At 40.5% G+C, this 12,388-nt stretch overlaps 1 protein-coding gene across 5 annotated transcripts in view; it reads right to left on the bottom strand.

Moving 5' to 3' along the window:
- SEC23IP (SEC23 interacting protein) overlaps positions 1 to 12,388 on the bottom strand; it is a 42,705-nt gene that overhangs the window by 16,060 nt on the left and 14,257 nt on the right. For all 5 annotated transcript variants that reach the window (XM_047073538.1, XM_047073537.1, XM_047073536.1 and 2 more), the window contains exons 7-13: positions 11,584 to 11,673; positions 10,187 to 10,328; positions 8,608 to 8,816; positions 7,432 to 7,550; positions 6,751 to 6,903; positions 5,154 to 5,249; positions 342 to 539 (exon numbers count right to left, since the gene is read on the bottom strand). In XM_047073538.1, coding sequence (XP_046929494.1) covers positions 342 to 539; positions 5,154 to 5,249; positions 6,751 to 6,903; positions 7,432 to 7,550; positions 8,608 to 8,816; positions 10,187 to 10,328; positions 11,584 to 11,673 — 1,007 coding nt within the window. The remainder of the gene's footprint in view (positions 1 to 341; positions 540 to 5,153; positions 5,250 to 6,750; positions 6,904 to 7,431; positions 7,551 to 8,607; positions 8,817 to 10,186; positions 10,329 to 11,583; positions 11,674 to 12,388) is intronic.

The raw sequence follows: 12,388 nt of genomic DNA, 5'->3' as shown, positions 1-12,388 counted from the left end.
CCCATAAATGTTGAATTTTTAAAGAATTTAAAGCCAACTCGGGGCGCCTGGGTGGCTAAGTCGGTTAAGCGGCCGACTTCGGCTCAGGTCATGATCTCGCGGTCCGTGAGTTCGAGCCCCGCATCGGGCTCTGTGCTGACAGCTCGGAGCCTGGAGCCTGTTTCAGATTCTGTGTCTCCCTCTCTCTGACCCTCCCCCGTTCATGCTCTGTCTCTCCCCGTCTCAAAAATAAATAAAACGTTAAAAAAAAAAAATTAAAAAAGAATTTAAAGCCAACTCAAATAAAAAAGATATACGATTCCAATATAAAATGTGCAGCCCTAATCAACATATAAACTTACCTGTCCAGTGCCAACTTCAAAAGACTCATAATCAACATGCACAGAAGATACATAAGCACCAACTGGAAGTTTCCTCTTGGACTCATTAGATTCTGAGGGGAGAGAAGCCGTCTCTTTAGCTTTCTGAGCACTTTCCTCTTGCCCTTTTGTCGAAGCAGCCATCACTGCCTTCTTTTCTGATGCTGCTTTTTTCTGTTCCTGTGAAACACCAACAATTCATAACATAACCTTGAGGAAAAGTTCAGTTAATCAGCTATCACTATGGAACACGTTATGCTGATGGTAAGGAATCCTCAGTCATTTCTTAGGCAGTGTGGTGATTAGAGAAATGTCCTTTTTAGAGACACACACTAAATATTTAGGGAAGAAACACCAGGATTTCTACAATTTACTTTAAAATTCTTAAGAAAAAAGGGGCGCCTGGGTGGCTCAGTTGGTTGAGCATCCGACTTTGGCTCAGGTCATGATCTCACGGTTTGTGAGTTCGAGCCCCGCATCGGCTCTGTGCTGACAGCTCAGAGCCTGAAGCCTACTTCAGATTCTGTGTCTCCCTCTCTCTGCCCCTTCCCTACTTTCTCTCTCTCTCTCTCTCTCACTCTCCCAAAAATAAACATAAATAAATAAAATGCTTAAGAAAAAAATGACTAAGAGACTAAGAAAAACAGCAAAACAGCAACAGTTAAATCTAAATACTGGCTATCATTATACAATTCACTCTACTTTTTTTTTTTTTTTTAATATATGAAATTTATTGTCAAATTGGTTTCCATACACCCAGTGCTCATCCCAAAAGATGCCCTCCTCAATGCCCATCACCCACCCTCCCCTCCCTCCCACCCCCCATCAACCCTCAGTTTGTTCTCAGTTTTTAACAGTCTCTTATGCTTTGGCTCTCTCCCACGCTAACCTCTTTTTTTTTGTTTTCCTTCCCCTCCCCCATGGGTTTCTGTTAAGTTTCTCAGGATCCACACAATCACTCTACTTTTCCATAGAACTTAGATTTTTAATAAAAAATGCCAACTTCTTCCTTTATGGTCTCAACTTTAGACAAATTAAAGTACCATATAATTGTAAAATACATACTTCCCATAAAGATATGAATTTGGGGAGAAATTTCTTCATTCAACATGTTTACACCCATCATGTCTACATGGAGCCACTGACCAATTTTCCTCAAAACCATTTTGGGAAGAATGGACGAGCCCCCTACAGCTAGAGTCGCACAATGGAAAAACTACTCAGAGATAAAAAGGAATGAACTGCAAATGTTGCAACAACTGGATGAATCTGAAAAACATGATTGTGAGTAAAAGAAGCCAGATACAAGAATATATGATGCTGATTCCATTTATGTGAACTTGAAGAGCCAGCGAAACTCCACAAAGATGGAAACCAAAGTAGTAATCGTGTGGCAGGAGGAGTGGACTACAAAGAAGCGTGAGAGAATTATCTGATGGCAGAAATGTTCTAACTCCCATCTTAGGTGGTGATTACACAGGTGCAAAAACGCTCAAAACTTCCTGCGCTGAACAGAAGACCCACGTATTTCCATGAGTAAGGAAGTAACCAAAGCCTTAGGAGCCTCTGTGGAACAGGTATGCCTCTGCAGTAATGAGATCAGGTCTGTTTGTGAGATCACTGGTTTGTGAGCGCAGCCTGACACAGCAGCCCGACAGAGTCAGAGGAACGTGAGCAGCTGCCACGGGTGGACTGGCCTGTTCACCACAAGCCCACATCTCAGCGGCCCTCGCTCGCCAGGCTGCACACGACTGCCTAAGTCTCTGCTTAAAAGGGCGCCTCAACAAAACAGCTGGCCAAGCGATCTTGTCTATTAAGGGCTTCCAAACACCAGGAAATCGGGAATCAAGTCTAACTGGTTAATTCTTAAGCAAAAAGAGAATACAGAACTCTCTGCCAGCCTTCTTTTCCACTTCCCAACACACCCCCATCATCTCTCACTGAGTCACTAAATAATCACAATGACTGCTCTGAGATGTGTAACAGCCCCTCACTGCAGGGGTTCAAGAACCGCGTCCCCTCAGAAACTGGAGCAAGAGGTTTACGGGGGCTATATGAAACTATGGCCCAATTCACACACACAAAAATTTTTTTAATGAAGTCAATCCAATTTAAAAATGGGCAGCGGATTTAAATAGACATTTTCCCCTAGAAGACACACATACACATGGCAAACAGGTACACGAAAACGTTCCACATCACTCATCATCAGGGGAATGCAAATCCAATGCACAATGAGGCATCACCTAACAACTGTTAGAATGGCTATCGTCAACAACGGCAAGAGATAACTAGTGTTGGAAATAACGTGGAGAAAAGGGAAAGCTTGTGCACTGTTCATGGCAATGTTACCTGGCGTAGCCACTACAGAAAACAGTATGGAAGTTCCCACCAAAATTAAAAGTAGATATACTATATGATATCTAGAGGGATAACCAAATCAAACAAAATCACGGTCTCGAAAAGACATCTTCTACCCCCATGTTCATTACAGCATTTTTTACACAACAGCCAATATATGAAAGCAACCTAAGTGTCCACTGATGGATGAATGAATAATGTTTTGGTGGGTGTGTGTATAAATCTGTGTGTGTGTGTGTCTGTGTGTGTGTATATACACGTAGGAATATTATCTATCAACAAAAAAGAAAGGAATCTTACCACTTGCAACATGGATGGACCTTGAGGACATTATGACAGGTGAAATAAGAAAGAGAAACACAAATGCTATAGGATCTCACTTAAGTGTGGAATCTAAAAATCAACAAACTTATAAAACTTGAGAACCATTTGGTGTAGCCAGAGATAAGGGCTGGAGGGTACGAGAAATGGGTAAAGGGGGTTAAAAAGTACAATCTTCCAGGTATAGCATTTAAAAAAACTTTTTTAACCAAGCTGATAATAGAATTGTTTCAATTTTAAGCTGACCTCCAATTTTTTTTCCTTTAGCCCTCCATATCAGCCAGTAGGCCCTAGCCAATAGCAAAAGAAAGCAAATGTTAATGGCAAAACCAGGAAGGAATCAAAATGTTAAAAACTCATTTATTACAGACACATTGCTCATGGCTGAAATTTTATAATGTGGTTTATGGTACATATTTTTAAATTTTAACATGTCTAAAATAAAAATTAAACTTCAGACTAAACAGATGATTTGATACTAAGTCGTAATTTGTGACAGAACTAATAAGCAGGAGAGTATTTCATGGTATTTCTTTAAAAGCACCATGACTTTTATGGCACTTAGGTGGCTCAGTTGGTTATACATCCAACTCTTGATTTTAGCTCAGGTCATGATCTCCTGGTTTTTGAGATCAAGCCCCGTGTCGGGCTCTGCACTGACAGCTTGGAACCTGCTTAGGAGTCTCTCTCCCTCCCTCTCTGCCCCTCCCCCTGCTCACATACATATGCACTCTCCCTCTCTCTCAAAATCAATAAACTTAAAAAAAAAAAAAGTACCATGACTTTCATGGCCATAAAAACATGCTTCAGAACCACTCCCTTATAAAAGAAAATCCAAACTCCAACACCTGCCATTCCCGCCTCCAGGAACCTTTGTCCTACAGTATTCCCAATTCACCTGTTTCAGCCCCAGGAAAACACAAGCCCACTCCTGGAAAGCCATCTCCCCTAATCCTCTCTCTCCTTCAAGCTCAAGCATCAGCATTTGGAGGAGTCTTCTCTCCCCATTCCCAGCCCCTTCTCCCCAGGCCAGAAATACCACCCCTCCCCTGGCTGACAGCACAGAAGACGCTCTGTTCCAGGACCGATGCCTCATTTGTGGTCAAATCTCTGCCCCTAACTAGACCACCTAACCTTGTTCGTCTCCAAATCCCAAATACCGAGCATGGTGCCTGACCCAAAAGATATTCATAAGATGCCGAATAACTCAACTACACAACCTAATCGTAACAAATCAGTTCTATGACTTTATAGTCTATTGCGTATAAAGTGACATATGTGAAGTTCCAAACACGTGACACAAATAGAAGAACCACAGAAATTAAAAAGATGGAAGGATCAACATAGACCATGATAACAACAATAAAAATAAAGTAGCCACGCTAAGTGCTAATTTCTCTAAGTATTGAGAAAATCTGTCAAATTAATTTGATTAATAAATGAAAATTAAACAAGTGAGTTTTTCCCAGTTGTTCTATTTCTTTCTGCATGCTTTTTAGTTGTGGCTTTGTTTTGTATTGTTAATAATTTTTGCTTTTTGGTTGTTACTAATTTAACGAGATTTTAGTGGTCTGTTCTTGTTTCTTTAGATGGTGAGGCCTGAGAAGGGAGAACATGAGCTAACATTTACTGGGGGCAGAGCCGACACGTATGACTTCATCCTCACTGCAGCTCTATAAGGAAGGTAGCATCATTCACATTTTAGAAATGAGGGAAACAAAGGATCCGAAAAGTGAAGCAAATTGCTCACGAGTAAGTAGCTAATAAGTAGTTGAACTGGGAACTAGGGTGACCAATCCATCTTCCTGTCCAGGGCCTACCCAGTGTTTGCACCAGGAAATCCCCAAATACCAATTTTAAAACTGCAAGTCCTTTGGCCTGGGAATTGTCTCGGTTCCAGGAAAATCAGGATGGTCAGTTACCCTAACTAGGACTGAAATTCAGCTCTGGCTGCCTCCAAAGTCTGGGCCTCCGTCAACATGACTGTGCCCTCGGGCAGGGAACACAGCCGCTGGCCTAACCATACCAGTATCAACACAAACTTCCAAAATACAAAGGAGCTAGTCAAAGATGGGTTTGGGTTTCTATTTTTAGGGCAGAAATCAACTTTACCAGTTTAACCGCTTTCTGTTTTACAAAGTTAGCTATCTTCTTTCTGGGTCCAAGGGGTATGCCCATCTCCTTCAGGTCATCAACTGTGCACATAAGCTTTAAAAGGAAACAGATAAGCACATTAGTTAATTGGTCTAATGACAGATGAGCTGCAACTGAAATAAGGAAATGATAACAAGAACCCATATCACTGAAAGCAATCTAAGATCCAGTCGATTTTTTAAAAGTCCATTTGTTGGGGCGCCTGGGTGGCGCAGTCGGTTAAGCGTCCGACTTCAGCCAGGTGACGATCTCGCGGTCCGGGAGTTCGAGCCCCGCGTCAGGCTCTGGGCTGATGGCTCGGAGCCTGGAGCCTGTTTCCGATTCTGTGTCTCCCTCTCTCTCTGCCCCTCCCCCGTTCATGCTCTGTCTCTCTCTGTCCCAAAAATAAATAAACGTTGAAAAAAAAAAAAATTTTAAAAGTCCATTTGTTTTTAAATCACGGATTAATTTAGGTTGTAAAATCTGGGGCCTCCACATCTAAACCATTCTATTTATTTTTGGCTGAAAATACATGCGTGTTGTACAAAATTCAAAAGCTACAGTCGAGCAGACAATGAAGTCTCTCTCCTCCCCTCCTGTCCTCACCACCCCTCTCAGCAGCCACTGCTGACAATCTGCTCTCCTTCCAGAGACACCTTCTGTATATACAACACCTATGTGGTTTTCCTTGTATGTGTAGCCTGCTATACAAACAGGACTAAACTGTGCACTTTTCTCATAACATACCTTAGGAATCACTTCACACCAGTATTTCTGACACTACCTTATTTATTCCACAGCTGCAGGGTATTCCATTGTGTGCATGCACCATTAATTATTTCACTGGTGCCCTACTGGTGGACATGGAAGGTGTTTCTGAGGTTTTGCTATTATAAACAGTGCTGCAGTGAATACCCTTGTAGAAATTCTCGTGTAGGGGCGCCTGGGTGGCTCAGATGGTTACGTGTCCAACTTCGGCTCAGATCATGATCTCACCATTCGTCAGTTCGAGCCCCAAGCCCCACATTGGGCTCTGTGCTGACAGCCCAGAGCCTGGAGCCTGCTTCCGATTCTGTGTCTCCCACTCTCTCTCTGTCCCTCCCCTGCTTATGATCTTTCAAAAATAAACATTAAATATATATATATATATATAAAATAGTTTTTTTTTTTAATTCTTCTGTAAACACTTTTTTTTTCTCCCCTTATTTTCCTACTGTGTTGATGGGCTTTGTGGAACTATTTTGTAGGAGCTTTAAATAATAAGGAAATAAACTCTTTGCCCAGAAAGGATGTTCCAAATATTCTTCTTAATCTATTGCTGGCCGTTAGATGTTGTTTAGGGCATCTCCTGCTATGCAATCTTTCTCTTATGGCTTCTGGGTTTTGTGTCCTACTTAGAAGCATTCCCAGATTATACTAAAAAACAAACAAAACTCCTGCCTTCCATTTTTTAAACATGTAAGTTTCTGCCTTATCTGAAATGTATTATGACGTAAGAATGTTCAAACCATTCTTAATGTTTGATCTTACAGGAAAAACAATTTCAAACAGAAAGGAACGAAACTATCATCGGTACCAGAGATTCCATGTCAATCTTTTCCTTTTCAAAAGTGCTAACATATTCAGAGAGGCTAAGTGCTTCCAGAGTTTCTTGCAAACTTAGGACTTCTTCATTTTCAACATCAAGGTCACAAGACTCATCCAAAGTCAGCTTTGACTCTTCAGGCATCTTAAAAAAAAAAAAGTCAAGGGAACATTACAAAGCTCAGAAAAACTTCCACAAAATGTCTCCTGACCTACAGAAAATCTTAAACAATTTTGCTCCACAAAGAAATCCATTTTAGGTAGTTTATCATCCAAAGTTTGAATGTTCTGAAAAAGAATATAAATTTAATAAATCATTCTCACTCCCGTTTTCTACAGTAATTTGCTTAACATTTTTTAAAATCCTAAACTTTCTTTCACATTTAAATTTATAATCTAGAAGAAAGAAAAGTGAGAAACTCCAACAAGCTACATGATCCTATCATACTTATAAACCTCAGGATAATTTGATTTATAAAAACATTTCAGGAGCACCTGGCTGGCTCAGTCAGAAGACTCATATGACTCTTGATTTCAGGATTGCGAGTTCAAGCCCCACGTTGGGTGTAGAGATTGCTTAAATAAACTTTAAAAAAAATTTTTTCCGGGAAAGTTCAGACTTTAATAAACTTTTCAGCTTCACTTCTAAATCTGAATGTTAATCAGGCCATACCTGCTTTTCCTGAAAATGTGCCTGCTTCACAACTCCATTAGCAACAGCAAAAGGCCCAGGAGACTTTGACAAATTCAAATCTTTTTGATTAGATAGGATGTCAAATAATATTAAAGAACCTAGAAAAAAAATTGCATTTTGCTTCATAACGTACTAATAATTTTGTAACACTAATTATCATTTTTTTTACAAAGTCCCTAGACAGAAGTCATACAAAAGTTAAATGTCATTCAAGATCTGATCATCAATATCATTGTTTTACCAAATAGCAAAATAAACTAAAATACAAAGCATTCCTAGGTAATTGAAAAGCAAAAGCAAAGGGGCGCCTGGGTGGCGCAGTCGGTTAAGCGTCCGACTTCAGCCAGGTCACGATCTCGCGGTCCGGGAGTTCAAGCCCCGCGTCAGGCTCTGGGCTGATGGCTCAGAGCCTGGAGCCTGTTTCCGATTCTGTGTCTCCCTCTCTCTCTGCCCCTCCCCCGTTCATGCTCTGTCTCTCTCTGTCCCAAAAATAAATAAAAAACGTTGAGGGGCGCCTGGGTGGCGCAGTCGGTTAAGCGTCCGACTTCAGCCAGGTCACGATCTCGCGGTCCGTGAGTTCGAGCCCCGCGTCGGGCTCTGGGCTGTATGGCTCAGAGCCTGGAGCCTGTTTCCGGTTCTGTGTCTCCCTCTCTCTCTGCCCCTCCCCCGTTCATGCTCTGTCTCCCTCTGTCCCAAAAATAAATAAACGTTGAAAAAAAAATTTAAAAGTTTAAAAAAAAACGTTGAAAAAAAAATTAAAAAAAAAAGAAAAGCAAAAGCAGAATCTAACTAGACTCACCGCATTCATGTCTACCCTTTATAAAACTTAAAACCTGGGGCACCTGGGTGGCTCAATCGATTGAGCATCTGACTTTAGCTCAGGTCACAATCTAATGGTTCGTGGGTTTGAGCCTCGCGTTGGGCTCTGTGCGGACAGCTCAGGGCCTGTAGCCTGCTTCAGATTCTGTCTCTCCCACTGTCTCTGTTCCTCCCCCACTCACACTCTGTCTCTCTCTCAAAAATAAACATTAAAAAAAGAATTAAAAAAAAATTAAAACCTGTAATTCTAAATCTCACACTAACATTGTCACCCTCTCTAAAAGCAGTGAGGACTCAACAAAAATCATGTTTAAAATGTGGATATTTGAGTTTTACCTAAACTGTGACCAGCAACAGAGACTCCTCCTTTAAAGTCTGGATTCCGACTCATAAAAAGTGCATGTAGACGGTTGATCTCCATGCTCACTTTTTCCACAATCGTCTGACAGTAGGTGGGGCTATTGTAAAATAAAATATCTAGCAAGGTTTCATTGGTAAAGTGACGAAACCGACCAATACTTGGTAAGGTGATTTTCTTAATATTCCTGTTTAAAGAGACGAAAAAGTATATTCAGTCAGTAGCCACCTTAAACCTATAGATTTTTTAAAGTTTAGATCCTGATTTCTAAATACACAATAAGTAAAGGAATCCCATAGGCTAATTATGAGCTGATTCTGTAGACAGTTATTATAAATGAATCAAGATAAAGCAAAAATTATGTGTGCCTATAGCTATACTATGACTTTGGGGCTTCATGAAGAGTTATTACATAAAAGAACGCCTACGTAAAAATTTAAATTTTATTTTTAAAGATGAAAGGCTACTCTTCCATTTTTCTTCCAATTAAGTGGAAATGAGGACACCTGACAAAAACTGCAGCGGAAAGGACAACAGGGAATATAACAAAGAATCAGAAAGCAGCTTCATGCAATGAAAAATCTTTCCTGATTTGAGAATGGAGGTAGCCAAGTTCATGAACATCCACATGGAGAGAAAACACCCTCATAATAGGGCCTGCCTGGAATAACATATGGAATAACACAGAATGCCGTCTGTAGAATTAGTTTTATTAAACTACATGCCTTGAAACATTATGATGTTCACTAAAACCCAGACATGTTATTAGCCCTGTGCCCCAGCAGAAATGTTTACCTCAATCTGTGTTTCTCAACTGAGAGCATTCAAAACTGAGTGGGACACTAACTTGTCGTAGTGCCTACAGAGTGCTGCTGGTCTTTAACAACGACTGGAGAGGTCTTTGGCTGTTATGGGTTCGAGGCCAGAGGAGGGAGTGCGTGCTGTTGTTGTCTAGTGGGTAGAGGCTAGGATGTTCCTAAATGTCCTACAACATACAGGACAGCACCCTGTCTCAACTACTACAGGTGAGAATAGTATTCTAAAACTGGCTTAAATTCCTTAGATTCTCAGGGCACCTGGGTGGCTCAGTCAGTCAGGTGTCTGACTTCGGCTCAGGTCATGATCTCACATCTCATGGGTTCGAGCCCCACGTCAGGCTCTGTGCTGACAGCTCGGAGCCTGGAGCCTGCTTCGGATTCTATGTCCCCTCACTCTCTGCCCCTCCCCCGCCTTGTGCTCGGTCTCTCTCTCTCTCTCTCTCTCTCTCATAAACATTAAAAAAAAAAATTCCTTAGAGTCTCTTATTTATAATAGGAACACATACGTATGCCTACACACATGTGCAAAAACACACATGTAAACACACACAGATAAGTAGCATATAAACATTAACGGCCAGTATTTAAATCATATGTCAGGGCAACTAGAACATTTAAATAAACAACTGTATTTGTTGAATATATCTATTGAAGCTACAACAAACTATTTTATATTATGGTTTAAATCTTGAATCTAAGTGTGACTAATCCGAACGACAAGTTATCAAAGTCCACAAACCTGTCAACACCTGTGGCGTCCCCACCCAAGGAACTGTGCCAATGAACAGGAAGAAACTCCACTCTGCTTACTTTCCGATCGTCTAAAGATTTCTTGAAATGTGTCTGCAGCAATTTCAGAGAAACCACCCGAAAATCATCCACTTAAAAAAAAAAAAAAATTCAGGAAGACAAATTAAATAGGTTAAATTTTCCCAGCTTGACAGGTAGTTAGCAATTCCCATTAACTATGCCAGTATGCTTTATAACAAACTCTTAAGAAAAAAAATAAGAATGACAAAATCAGTCCAATAAAGAAAAAACCCAACTTTTAGGAAGCTCTTTTCAACTTTTCAATAGTTTAGAGGAATATGTAAATGAATTAACTTAACTACCACTTCTGGAAGGCAGCATGGCACTATGGGTACAGACTCTGGAATCAAACTACCTGCCACTGGACCCCTGCCCAAGAACCCACAGACCACGAAAGCAGAGAAGCTAACTTGCGCTTACAGGCCTCAGTGCCGCACCTACCGGTGCAGAGGACAGACACCCCCAGGGTTTATTGGGAGAGGTAAGTAAAATGACACACACAAAATGCCTGGCACAAACCAAGTATTGAATAAGTACCAACTATTATACAAATATAAAAACAAAACTTCAAAAATGTAAGTAAACAGGCAGATTCACTGTTCCATTAAACAACTTCTTTCAACTAATTCACTTTAAATTTAAAGCTCAAAGCATAGGTATTCCCAGTTGCTAGACGTGCTTAGGCAGAGGGTGTCTGTCAGGAAAGGCTAAATCATTTCAAAGATCTCCCTAATTCTAATTATTCTAATTCTTCACAGTCTAGGATTTTATGAGTTACACGTATCATAAGAGCAAATGAAGTACAAATTATTTCCCAATGACCATTTAAAAATCTCCTGTCCTTACAGTTCCTCAGCCGGTAGCACACAGCTGGAAACTATCTTTAAGATGAACATTTAGGGGCGCCTGGTGGCTCAGTCGGTTGGGCGACCGACTTTGGCTCAGGTCATGATCTCACGGCTTCTGAGTTCCAGCCCCACGTTGGGCTCTGTGCTGACAGCTCAGAGCCTGGAGCCTGCTTCCGATTCTGTCTCCCTCTCTCTCTGCCCCTCCCCCACTCATGCTCTGTCTCTCTCTGTCTCAGAAATAAACATTTTTTTAAAAAAAATTTTTTTAATGAACATTTAGTTTTGAGGGAACAGGTCTATCTTAGAAAATATTTTGCCAGGTATTTTCTATTTGTTTTAACATAAGGGTGTTACCTTTTGAATGTCTCTGAATAATACCAGAAAATGATACTTGTTCCAGGAAAAAAAAAAAAATGAACATTTCAATGTTCTTCTGTTAGTTCTCAAGTCATCACATGAAATAAAATGACTAACTTACCACATTCAATAATGCTTCTAAAGCGCAAGTCACACACAGGTCCAATGCCATGCACCATGAACACCAAATGGTCAACCCGAGGCATTTCTCCTACAAAAGAAATGCATACATGGCTATATACATGCAATATTATAGATATCCCTTTAGTCACCACAAACTGGGCAAAGAACTGTAGGACCCTTCCATGCTAATAAGCTTTATTACTCTCTATGAGATGAGAAGAACAAAGCTCAAGGTCCATCTCGGTAAGTAACAGTGAACTAGACCAAGAAGTGGAGGAAGGTCACCCCTGATCCCAGAAGTTATGAGCATGTGATAATCATTAGTTTTGTGCCTCCTGCATCTCCATAACCTTCGTGATTTCTTCAGGATTCCCCAGGAGACTACTAAGTCCCACATGGAAAAGCAATATGCCAATATAAAACTTTAAAATATTTCCCCCAGTGGGGCGCCTGGCTGGCTCAGCTGGAGGGGCATGCAACTCTTGATCTTAGGGTTGTGGTTTCAAGCCCCACACTGGGTATAGAGATTACTTAAATACATAAATGTAATTAATTAAAATAAAGCATTTTCCCCAAATCCTTCCATTTCCCTATACAATATATATCCTGTATCAAGAGCATCTTCAAGATATATATAGGAAAATCAAGTTAAATCTATTATCTTACTCGGGCATATAGGAACATCTACAAGTTAAATTTACTATTTCACTCTGGTTATTTTGTTCAGATTCACAATGAGTACATTTACTTTATAATTTCATAAGACAATGAAACAAAAACGAAGTACATAACTGTCAAAATAA

Source organism: Lynx rufus, unplaced genomic scaffold (genome assembly GCF_022079265.1).
Source record: "Lynx rufus isolate CCGP_SWC_20201006 ecotype Redwood Valley unplaced genomic scaffold, mLynRuf1.p SCAF_11, whole genome shotgun sequence".
Classification (NCBI taxonomy): domain Eukaryota; kingdom Metazoa; phylum Chordata; class Mammalia; order Carnivora; family Felidae; genus Lynx; species Lynx rufus.
This window is presented reverse-complemented; position numbering and strand designations above follow the sequence as displayed.